The sequence below is a fragment of the Podarcis tiliguerta genome (genome assembly GCF_965153285.1).
Source record: "Podarcis tiliguerta genome assembly, chromosome: 6".
Taxonomy (NCBI): domain Eukaryota; kingdom Metazoa; phylum Chordata; class Lepidosauria; order Squamata; family Lacertidae; genus Podarcis; species Podarcis tiliguerta.
Window position 1 is genome coordinate 8,556,553 of NC_139539.1, and position 12,543 is coordinate 8,569,095.

At 47.3% G+C, this 12,543-nt stretch overlaps 1 protein-coding gene across 4 annotated transcripts in view; it reads left to right on the forward strand.

Moving 5' to 3' along the window:
• The window catches only part of NKAIN4 (sodium/potassium transporting ATPase interacting 4), a gene marked incomplete at its 3' end in the record, with an annotated part of 305,839 nt that overhangs the window by 101,151 nt on the left and 192,145 nt on the right, over positions 1 to 12,543 (forward strand). The window contains exons 6-7 of one of the 4 annotated variants that reach the window (XR_014512873.1): positions 1,648 to 1,732; positions 4,550 to 5,971. Coding sequence is in view for 2 of the 4 variants with exons in the window: in XM_083447700.1 (XP_083303826.1) it covers positions 1,648 to 1,732; positions 4,550 to 4,559 (95 nt within the window). Of the gene's footprint in view, positions 1 to 1,647; positions 1,737 to 4,549; positions 7,800 to 12,543 lie in introns of those variants that run through there. The other 3 variants (XM_083447700.1, XR_014512872.1, XM_083447701.1) reach the window with 3 other exon arrangements.

Sequence of the window (12,543 nt, forward strand, 5' to 3'; positions counted from 1 at the left end):
ACGTGGCCAGCGTGACATCGCTGCTCTGGCGAGCCAGAGCCGGCCACGGAAACGCCGTTTACCTTCCCGCTCGTAAGCGGTCCCTATTTATCTACTTGCACCCGGGGGTGCTTTCGAACTGCTAGGTTGGCAGGCGCTGGGACTGAACAGCAGGAGCGCACCCCGCCACGGGGATTTGAACCGCCGACCTTTCGATCGGCAAGCCCTAGGCACTGAGGCTTTAACCCACAGCGCCACCCGTGTCCCTTACCAGAGGTACTACCCCTCCTCTAATACCCCATACACCTCACACAAATAATAATGCCTGAGGGAGCATCTCCACCCCCATTATTCAGCCCAGGCACTGAGGTCCAACGCCAAGGGCCTTCTGGTGGTTCCCTCGCTGCATGAAGCCAAGTTGCAGGGAACCCGGTATACCTGAAGGAGCATCTCCACCCCTCTCGTTCAGCCTGGACACTGAGGTGCCTTCTTGGTAGTGGCACCCGCCCTGTGGAACACCCTCCCAGCAGATGTCAAAAAGAAAGCCCTTGGAGCTGAACCTCAGTGTCCGGGCTGAACGATAGGGGTGGAGATGCTCCTTCAGGTATACCGAGCCGAGGCCATTTAGGGCTTTAAAGGTCTGCACCAACACTTTGAATTGTGCCTGAAAACGTATTGGGAGCCAACGTAGGTCTTTTAGGACCAGTGTAATGTGGTCTCAGTGGCCACTCCCAGTCACCAGTCTGGCTGCTGCATTCTGGATTACTTGTAGTTTCTGGGTCACCTTCAAAGGTAGCCCCACATAGAGCACATTGCAGTAGTCCAAGTGGGAGATAAGCAGAGCATGCACCACTCTGGCAAGACAGCCCACGTGCAGGTAGGGTCTCAGCATGTGTACCTGATGGAGCTGGGGATGTGCTTGTGGTGGGCCAGAGGAACAAGGACTTCAAGAGCTGCTCTCAGACTCCAAGGCCTCTCATACCTTCCTGCAGCTCTAACCACTACACCATACTGACTTTCTTGATAGGAGTTTGCAAGGAACCCAGGGAACAAACTAGCTAAAGCTAAGGATGGTTAAAGGTAAAGGTAAAGGGACCCCTGACCATTAGGTCCAGTTGTGGCCGACTCTGGGGTTGCGGCGCTCATCTCGCCGGTGTACAGCTTCCGGGTCATGTGGCCAGCAGGACTAAGCCACTTCTGGCAAACCAGAGCAGCGCACGGAAACGCCGTTTACCTTCCGGCTAGAGCAGTACCTATTTATCTACTTGCACTTTGATGTGCTTTCAAACTGCTAGGTTGGCAGGAGCAGGGACCGAGCAACAGGAGCTCACCCCCCCATGGGGAATCAAACCGCTGACCTTCTGATTGGCAAGTCAGTTTAACACACAGCGCCACCCGTGTCCCTTAAGGATGGTTACATCCATTTAATTTCAGTGGAGGCGAGTGAAGCCTGTCCTTAAGTCTCCCATTGAAATCACCAAGGTGTGCATGTGCTTAAATTTGGCAGGATTCTGCCCTCAGGCTTTGCTGGTGAGCACCTTTGCATTTGGTCTTTTCCGCACACACCCCTCACCCTTTGGTTTACTGTTTGCCATCTTCACCCTCCTTCTGTTTTGTTTCAACCACACCATTGTTTTATGCATGAGTTTTGGATTTTCTTTCTTTCAGTTGATTTCATTGGTGGATTTGACCCATTCCCTCTCTACCATGTCAATGAAAAGCCCTCCAACCTTTTGTTCAAGCAGACATACCTGTAAGTATGGGCCCCTCCAGACGTCTTTCCGGTTGTGCATTTGGGATGATTTGTGCTCAGGATGGTAACCGGGGCAGATATATGTGGACTCTCTGCTTTGTGCCTGCAAAGGTTTCAGGGTGGACATACTGCTCTGTTTCAAATTGGTGCATGGGTTCCCTGCTGGAATCCTGCAACAAATATTCCCAGGTCTGTTTTCATCCTGCTTCTGTTATGCGATAATGCAAGACTGGCCCTCCAAACATCAGTAACGCTGCAACATTGGGAAAACATTCGAGAACAACTTAAAAAGTGGAATGATGTTTGTACACTCCAGTATAAATCCACCACGAATGCCCCATTATGCTTGGAGACTGCTCATAGCAGGGAGGCCAAGGTAAAAAGTTAAAAGGTAAAGGACCACTGGGTGGTTAAGTCCAGTCAAAGGCGACTATGGGGTTGCGGCGCTCATCTCACTTTCAGGCCGAGGAAGCTGGCGTTGGTCCACAGACAGTTTTCCGGGTCATGTGGCAGCATGACTAAACCACTACTGGCGCACGGAGGACTGTGACAAGTGCCAGAGCACATGGAAACACCGTTTACCGTCCCGCTGCAGCAGTACCTATTTATCTAGTTGCACTGGTGTGCTTTTGAACAGCTAGGTTGGCAGGAGCTGGGACAGAGCAACAGGAGCTCACTCCGTCGTGGGGATTTGAACCACCAACCTTCCAATCGGCAAGCCCAAGAGGCTCAGTGGTTTAGAGGCTCCACCTGCGTCCCTACAGGGAGGCCAACAGTAGGTGGAGCCAGAGCTAATTCTGCTTTTGTGTCCCTCCTCTTCCTTGTTGAGTTCTACAATGGCAGTGCTAAGACTTAAGGGCTCTTCCAGACTGCCTCTTGTTGCAAAAACTCCCAAGGCATGGATAGTCTAAGGCCCTCTCCCTTAAATCCTGGGAGAAACATACAGCCATCATGACCACAAGAACCTAAGAAGAGCCCAATGGCGTGTCTAGGCCAGCATCCAGTGCCCATACCCTTTCAAGGATGTCAAAGTTTGTGACTGTCACTACGTCTTGTGGCAGAGAATTCTGTAAGCGAACTGTGCTCAGCGTGAAGAAGTCCTTGCTTTTGTTGCTCCGAAATCTCGTTTTGTGACTGGCGCCAACAGTTTGCAAAAATGGCCTGAGGTCAGCTCTTAAAACGCCAGCACCTTTGGGTTTTGTTTTTGGTCCGGACCTGCATTTCCCCCCATTCTGTCACCGTGTTTAGATTGATGAGGCAAGAGATTAAATATTGATTTCCAGCACTGCGGGTTTTGCAAGGAGGGAATATGCAATGCCTCTGGAGGATCTGAGGCAGCGCCTTAATTTACTAATCCAGCAGAAGGAAGCTTGAAGCTGAAGTAGAACAAAATGTACTTGGTGGGGTTCTCTTTTGTGTGTGTGTGTGGTTGGGTTGGAGGACCCCAAAAAAGGTGCAGTGTAGATTCAAAGGACAATCCTATGAAGGTCTACATGGAGTAGGAGTGTCCAGGGTCCATGTGTCAGTGGACCAGAGACACACAGGGAGGGAGGCTGGGGAGGAGCGTTGTGGCCTGGGGAGATTCCTGAGAGGTAGAACACCACACATTTTTCTAGTAGTATTAGTAATAGGTAGCATTTTCTGAAGATACACCTCTTTACCCTAGCCTGAGATATGTGCTTCAGGACCCCGCCTTATTCTGATTTTAATTCGGAGTTTTAAAATGCTGTAACCTTTCCTGGGACATACCAGTGGAAACCAGATGATACATTTTAAAACGATAATACCACCTGCCTAATTAGTGGTACATGCAGGCATGCAAACGAAGAAATATTATACCTCCTGTGTGTGTGTGTGTGTGTGTTGTGAGAGTCCCACAATCGCACAGAAACATGTTCAGAATTCAGCACCTCAATAACATCGACCTGCACTTGTTTCTCGATTGTTTGCTGCTTAAAAAGCTAATACAGTGGTGCCCCGCAAGACGAATGCCTCGCAAGACGGAAAACCCGCAAGACGAAAGGGTTTTCCGTTTGCAGAGGCGCTTCGCAAGACGAATTTCCCTATGGGCTTGCTTCGCAAGACGAAAATTGACGAAAATTTTTGAGTTTTTTGCGCTCCAAAACCCCTTTTTCTGAAGCGCTAATCCCTTAAGCCTTAAAAAGCCGTTAATAGCCCTTAAACTGCTAATAGCACTAATCCGCTAATGGGCTTGCTTCGCAAGACGAAAAAACCGCAAGACGAAAAGACTCGCGGAACGGATTCTTTTCGTCTTGCAAGGCACCACTGTAGTCCTCAGGACTGCAATTGTAATGTAGAGGGGCCATGCTGGGTGCACTCTCTGAAAATGGTATGGAGGCTGAGCAGGATTTCCAAGGGACGAGAGGAAGGAGTTTCATTGGCCTGCATAGCTCCTTGACTGCCATCTTTGCCCCTCCCCATGCTCATTCAACACACACATGCTGAATTTACATATTGCACATTTCACATATATATGTTTTTGTTTAAAATATATTTTACATAAAAATATTCTTTTTTTAAAAAGTCAAAGGCAGAATTTGGGGTGTTTGAGGGGTGCGGCAGAGAGAGAAAGGCTCTTTCTACAATATACCATGCCCTGTTAATGCCTTACTTTACTCAATTTAGATACTCTTAGTGGGAGGAGGGTATTCGAGGAAAGGCACCCTGACAACTGCCTTTGAGTATGTGCCATATTCTGAGCTCTCATCCGATGTCTTTCTGTCCTTCTTTCCTTCCTTCCTTCCTTCCTTCCTTCCTTCCTTCCTTCCTTCCTTCCTTCCCTCTCACTTTCTGCAGGCCTGCGTAAGTGACAAGGATCCAGACTCTGGACAGACTGAAACCACCCATCCAGATTCCCCAAAAACCAGATGTCCCAGATGCAAAGAGATGGGAAACTACATTCCACTTGAAAGAACACAAAACCACCGACACACATGCAGATACGCACATACACAACAAGATGACTGAACTCCGACAAGTGGGCATTCAGGCCCAAATATCGTTTTGCTGGGCAGCCACTCATGCCAATGTCTCTTCAATGTGCTAGCTCATTCGTGGACTTGCAGGTTTTGCTGTGAATGAATGAATGAATGAATGAATTGGGGAGGAAATACTGTTTCCCTTCCCCACACCACTCCATTGAGAATCAGAAGAAGGTATCTGGAGAATCTTTACTTGACTCTGTAGCACTCGCCTTTCGTAGGAGCGCCCTTGAGTGTGGTTCACTTCCAAGGTATCATTGCTTCCACTTCGTTGTGACAAATGGACTGATCCAGTGGAGATTCAGATAGGTAGGGTGGAAGATAGGGAGGCCAACAGTAGGTGGTGCTAGAGAGCATAGCTGAGCCAATGACAGGCAAGGCCAACTAATTATGCATTTGTCCCCAACCTCTTTCTCTACAGTTCTTCCCACTTCCCCAAACTCCAAACCCACTTTGAACTGTTTCACCTTACCGTTTCCCATAATGGACAACGTGTTGGTTGAAGTTCCTTGGTGGTGGTGGGTTTTTTTAGATGTCATAGGAAAACTATTTAGAACCCAATTCTATGTTATTCTGTCTCTCTGTACCCTCATCCATTAAGGTCTGCAGAGATGTGGAGAACTATGGTGTCCTTCAGCCCAAGCAGGCATGACCAATGGCTAGGGATGATAGGAGCTGTAGTTAAGCTATATCTGGAGGACCAAAGGTTCCATCCATATGGTCTATTGCTTGGGTGGCTACCTGGCAAGCTATTTTTAGCTGGCTTTCAGTGGGCCTACCTCGTTCTAACTGCAATGCTGTACAAAGCTACCCCACAGTTTCAAAAAGGTGGTGAGACATCGAGTTTCTGCACTTGTAACAAGACATCCCACACTTAGTAGATCTCCACAAACATATAGATCGTCCGTGGATATCATGGCCCATGGCAGATTTCTCAAGTCTTTCGTGCTAGAAGGATCCCAAGATTGATCTTTGCCCAAATGTTTTCTCTTGGTCTTATAAAGGGATTAGATAAATTCATGGGTGGCTTGACAGCAGCCGTCAGTCATGTCGGCATTCCTCCAGGCTCAGAGACAGCTTGCTGGCGAGTTCCAGTTGCTGGGGGGCACCAGAGAAGACTATTTCCTTCACGCCATGCTTGGGGGCTTTTCAAAGGCCTCTGATCAGCCAGTGTGAGCAAACAAGATGCTCAACTAGAAGGACTTTTGGACTGACCTAAGCAGAGCTCGGGACGCGGGTGGCGCTGTGGGTAAAACCTCAGCGCCTAGGACTTGCCGATCACATGGTCAGTGGTTCGAATCCCCGCGGCGGGGCGTGCTCCCGTCGTTCGGTCCCAGCGCCTGCCAACCTAGCAGTTCGAAAGCACCCCTGGGTGCAAGTAGATAAATAGGGACCGCTTACCAGCGGGAAGGTAAACGGCGTTCCGTGTGCTGCGCTGGCTCGCCAGATGCAGCTTGTCACGCTGGCCACGTAACCCGGAAGTGTCTGCGGACAGCGCTGGCTCCCGGCCTATAGAGTGAGATGAGCGCACAACCCTAGAGTCTGGCAAGACTGGCCTGAACGGGCAGGGGTACCTTTACCTTTAAGCAGAGCTCATCTTATCCCATTGTCCACAGAAAAAGTCACGTGCCACATATATTGCGGCTAAGAGTTTTCTCCTGTTCTTTCGCTTCCGTATAACAGCCCCCTCCCCAAACCAATGGCTCCATCTCCCACCCTTTCCCACTGTCCCTTCACTACTTCTCTACAATTCACACCTAATCCATGCCATGTCTACCTGCTGCCTTCCATCCTCATCCCAGAACACAATCCCACGCTGAAGCTGCCGTCTGGTCTCCTTCAGCCGTCAATACCACTTTTTAGCTTCCCTCTCTCTCCCCCCTCCCCACAATTATTACTTTTTGGATCCCATGGATGCCGAGCAGAACATTTTCTGGTTAATACACGCATGCGCATTCTCCTACATTCACTCTCTCTCGATTTGAGATCATGCCCACCGACAATGCCCTTTGTGCTAAACGGGGACGGGGAGTCGATTTTATTACACAACTTGACCACTTGCGAAGCTCTGGACTGTTGTCTGCAAAACCAAGTGGCCTTTTGAGAATTCCGATGCATAGCAAGGCGGCAAGTGTTTCAAGCAAATGGGCGCCTCTCTGCAGAATTGTTCCGTCTGCTGCGATGCTAAGACCCTGCATCTGTCATAGGCAACCCACATGTGCCTTTAAAAAATAAAAAAATCATCTGCAACAGTCATATCGCAAGGACTTTCCAGATGCTAAAAAGGAGAAAGGAAGACACTTGTTCTTAACATTCTTCTCTGGGGTTGAGAAGCCAGGTGACTGATGCTCAATATGACATTGTGTGAATTGGATTGTGGGCTACCTAAGAGCCAAGTCAAGTTGTAGGACTCCCTTCTTCCCAGCCTTTCAAGATAGCTATGCCCTGCCTCTGCCACAGCTGGAGGCAGGGATGCTTCTGAATACCAGTTGCTGGAAACCACAAGAGGGTACAGTTACTCATGTTCTCATGTCGTGCTCCCTGGTTTCCCACAGGCATTATGGTTGGACACTGTGAGAACTGGATGCTGGACTAGATGGGCAATTGGCTTGATCCAGCAGGCTCTTCTTATGTTCTTAAGAGCGAAGATCCAAACGTGTGTCCGCAGCCCACATTCACAGGCAGACAGCTACTGCCCTCTCCCCTCTCCATTAAGCCATATAACCTATAGGGTTATGCTAGTGACCATCAGCCACGACTTGCATGCCTGCACCTCTGAAGAGGACCACAACGGTCCAAGGAGAAAGCACGAATGAAACACACAAGCAAATCGTCATAGTGGCACAGGATGCAAGGGTGCCAAGGATCGGGACCACCATTCGGCCCATTGCGTTGGTTTGGTTGAGCAGACATTTCCATGTGATCTGACCTGGTGATCTGTGAAGGGCTCCATGGTGGAGTCCTCTAGAAGACAGTAGGAGGTTTTGGTTCGTTTGTTTTTAATTAGCATGATTCTCTCTGTTCTTTGTTACTGTTCTAATAAATTAATGCTTTAAATACACAAACCCTATTTGACTTGTCCATCACTCAAGCGTATTTTGATCAGACATCACAGATATTGTCTTCTCCTGTTTCCATCGAGGACGGTGACAATCCTGTTCTCCATAGCATGGCTGAGAGGGAATAATTGCTAGAGAGGGGAGGAGGCAGATATTTTGCCATTTGCAATTTTTTCTCTGATTGGAAATAAGGCTAGATTAGGATTCTGGAATCACCTTTCCACACAGCCAAATCATTTCTGCAAACATCCTCAGTTGAGCTCAGTATCTACTAGCTTTCTTGGATAATTCTCAGAGTGGGGACTCACCTTTCCCCCAAGCGCTCTGTTGGCTGATGAGTGATGATGGCACATGTGCATCTCATTACATTGTCCCTTGGAAATTGTAGTTTTCAGTGCACCCTTCAAAAAATAACAACATACCAGGGTACAAAAATTATGTTATCAGTGCTTCTACCCTCCCACCAAAGATCTCAGGGGATCCCTTCCCTTTGGAAAACACCAGGTGAGCTCTTCCCTTGGATGAGTTTAAAACTTTTCTCATCCTCGGAGCCCTTCTGAAATCTGCCAATTAATCAGCCTTGCTTCCCCATTAATCCCTCTATCACAATCCGTGTAGACCAGTGGTGGCCAAACTTGGCCCTCCAGCTGTTTTTGGACTACAACTCCCATCATCCCTAGCTAACAGGACCAGTGGTCAGGGATGATGGGAATTGTAGTCCCAAAACATCTGGAGGGCCAAGTTTGGCCACCACTGGCGTAGACAATACTGAGCTCTGTGGACCATTGGTCCAACTCTATATAAGGCAACTTCCTGCCTTCCTACCTTCAGTTAACCCTTTCCCTCATTGACTCACTGCTGAGGTGGCTACGCCCACAGTTGCATCCTTTTCCTGTGCCCTAAGCTGCTATAGAAGGGACACGGGGGGCGTTGTGGGTTATACCACAGAGCCTAGGACTTGCTGATCAGAAGGTCGGCAGTTCGAATCCCCGCGATGGGGTGAGCTCCTATTGCTTGGTCACTGCTCCTGCCAACCTAGCAGTTCGAAAGTATGTCAAAGTGCAAGTAGATAAATAGATACCGCTCTGGTGGGAAGGTAAACGGCGTTTCCGTGTGCTGCTCTGGTTCTCCAGAAGCGGCTCCCTAGGCCAATAAAGCGAGATGAGCGTCGCAACCCCAGAGTCGGTCATGACAGGACCTAATGGTCAGGGGTCCCTTTACCTTCTTAAAGCTGCTATAGAGCAAAGGTTGCCCACAGTCTAGGTCTTTACTCCTTTCATTTTTTGCTACTCCATCCTTGATCTTTTCCTACTTGGGACCCTCGCTAAATGTGCCACCCACCAAGCCTTGATCCTTCTGGCTTATTGCATGTCTCTCCTCCTCATGAGGGGAGGTCTTCTTGTCTATCTGCCTCTCTCCAAAGCTGACCATTGAGCTGGTAATCAGGGAGCTGTTGCCACCGCCACTCCTGGCAGGGTTCTAAACCCGGTTGAGGAAATAAGAGAATTGGTCCAAATGGAGGACAGACTCGCCAATCAGCAAGCTGTTTCTGATCAGGTGGTCTGGGGATGTTGTTTCTCAACTAGCAAGCCAGAGTCAGGAGCCAATATGAAATACGATTGTGCAGTCATCTACAGAATAGCTTCATGAAGCTGAATGCTGGCTGATGCTTGATGAGCAATGTCTCATTTTGTACTCTAAATATGAATCTCCCTAATTTGCAGTTCCTCAAGCAATGTGCAAACACAGACATGCTTCCAATTTTGCACTTCTAATTTTACTGTATGGTTCTCCAACCCAACAACACACAGAATGATGTGTGCATTAGGGGGAAGCATGCATACAAACATAACAGACTAAGTTGCGGGAAATTGCTTTGGAAAAAGTGTATTAAGGGAAACTGCATACCGTATTTACTCAAATCTAATGCTCTGCTTTTTTGGTCAAATTATGTTGCGAAAATGAAGGTATGCATTAGATTTGGTGGCACATTTACATTCGCCAGCAAATACTTTTTTGGTTTCAAGGTTCTGAAACTGGAGGTACGAATTAGATTCGATGGCGCATTAGACTCAATTAAATACGGCATAAAATTGTGTGTAGCAGGATAAATGTGAATTAAAGTGCTGGGACAGGAGGGCTTTTCTTGAAAATAAATCGCAAAATGAAGCAGAACTGTGGAGGACTGAACATAAACCTTGGCAAAAGGAGAAACTGAGAGAAACCAACATTAGCAGATCAACCCATCCTGAATGTTGAGCCAGGAAATATCTCCCTGGGAAAATGGCACTTGATCTGTAATGCACCCAAGCATTTGAAGCTAGACAAATTCGTATTCTGAACCAGGCAGTAACAAGCCATGAATGAGGCTGCTCAGGTAAAAGCGCTAGTCTTGTTACTTTGGTACCAAAAAGAAATTGTGCTGAATGAATGTTTTTCTGCAGACAGCATCATGAGCACGCTCACACACAAATAAAGTCACAAAATTAAAAATACAAAATTGCTCTATCATTGTGGTAGAGAAGTTGCAAAGTGTTCACTGTAAGCGCATAGGGATGGAGATGGAATTCGATTCTGATCACATTTAAATGCAAATCGATTAAAAAATTGCACTTTCCAAAACATGAGAATTGAAACACAATCATTCTTCTAAATTTGCAGTTGTCTGAATTTTGCGATTCAATTCTCAAGCCAAACAATGATTACAATCATGCATATATTAGATGTGCATAAAAATGATTATATTCATGAAAACAAGATACAAAAACAAATTAGATTAGGAGAAATTGCTTGCAAAAATGTGTATGTTAGTCACATTCCCTAACCAATTCCCCCAACCCTTCTTCGCAAGGCTTGGTTTCTAGACCTCTGCTCATCTTGGTTGCCCTCCTCTGCACATGTTCCAACTTGTCAACATCCTTCTTAAATTGTGGTGCCCAGAATTGGACACAGTATTCCAGATGTGGTCTGACCACTTCCTTGATCTGGACACTAGACTTCTGTTGATGCAGCCTAGAACAGCTGTTGCATCACGCTGTTGACCCCTAGCTCCTATTTCCTCCACCTTCAGGCAGCCTCTATACCCTTGCCTTCTTAATTTAGCTTTGGGGGCATCTTACCAGAATGGAATGCAATTTTGCCCAAGTGGCACGTAGTAATCTGCCTTAACACCAAATCAGAACACTGGCCCATCTATCTCAGTATTATCAACAGTGACCAGGACCAGCTCTCCCAAACTTTCAGACAGGGTGACACTGCCAGTTCTACCTGAAAATGTTAAAGGTCAAACCTGGGACTTCTGCATGCACCTTGGCTGCTCTACCCTGAGCTACATCGTAAAACCAATAGTGGTTTTATCTAAGGCAATGATTATATATACAACCATTTCTTTCTCTCTCTTCTGGACCAAGTTCATCATCTACAGAGGAGGCTTATTACTAGGCTGATGCTGCCCTCTCCTGGAAAAAAGCAGATTGAATGTACTCATGGCTTCCCCCTGTTATAGCAAAGTGCCATGTTTGCAGTCCTGTGCCCCACTGTGGGTTGTAGAAAGTAGAGTGGTGCTGTACATGCAAACACATGCTATGTACAACCCGCACAGGCTCCTTCTCACTGAAGCCTGATCCTGCATCTGCATTATTTAATTCCATGCTTTAGTTTATCCTAGAGCAGTGATTGGCAACTCTTCACCAATACAGGAGAAGTTAAAAGAATGCAGTGGGAATCAGGTTATTTATTTATTCCATTTCTGTCCCACCTTTTCCTCTAAGTCCCCCCCCCCCCCTCCTCCATTTAATCACAACAACCACCCTGTGAGGTAGGTTAGCAGCGACTGGCCCAAAGTAATCCCAGTGTGAGCTTCATGACCAAGTGGCAGTTCTTGAACCCTGGTCTCCCAGGTCTTAGTCTGACACACCAAACTCACTGTGCCTTTCAAAGCAACCCTAAGCCAATACACAACCATCCTTTGAAATTCACACGTCTCCTAATTTTGCTATGCAGTGCCAAGTAATATGTATAAAAGAAAGCCGCAGAAAGCTTTCTCTAGATTGAAGCACAGTGTTTGAGGACCGGGACATTCGCAGGGAAACCCAAATGCTTGTTTACAAAGCTGTTGTACTACCAACCTTACTGCATGCTTGTGAAACATGGACCACTTATCAACGCTATCTCCAACTCCTCAAAGGATTCCATCAACAGTGTCTCCAAAAAATTTGACACATCACTTGGGAAGACAGGCAAACTAATGCCAGTGTATTGGAAGAAGCAAAGATCACCAGTGTTGAAGCAATGATTCTTCAACATCAGCTTCGTAGGACTGGTCATGTTGTGCGGATGCCTGATTGTCATCTTCCAAACCTACTACTCTATTCCGAACTTAAAAATGGAAAGTGTAATGCTGGTGGTCAACAAAAGACTGTCTCAAGGCAAATCTTAAAAAATGTAGTATAAATACCGACAATTGGGAAACACTGGCCTGCAAGCGCTCCATAGAATCATAGAGTTGGAAGAGACCACAAGGGCCATCGAGTCCAACCCCCTGCCAAGCAGGAACCACCATCAGACCACTCCTGACATATGGTTGTCAAGCCTCTGCTTAAAGACCTCCAAAGAAGGAGACTCCACCACACTCCTTGGCAGCAAATTCCACTGTCGAACAGCTCTTACTGTCAGGAAGTTCTTCCTAATGTTTAGGTGGAATCTTCTTTCTTGTAGTTTGGATCCATTGTTCCGTGTCCGCTTCTCTGGA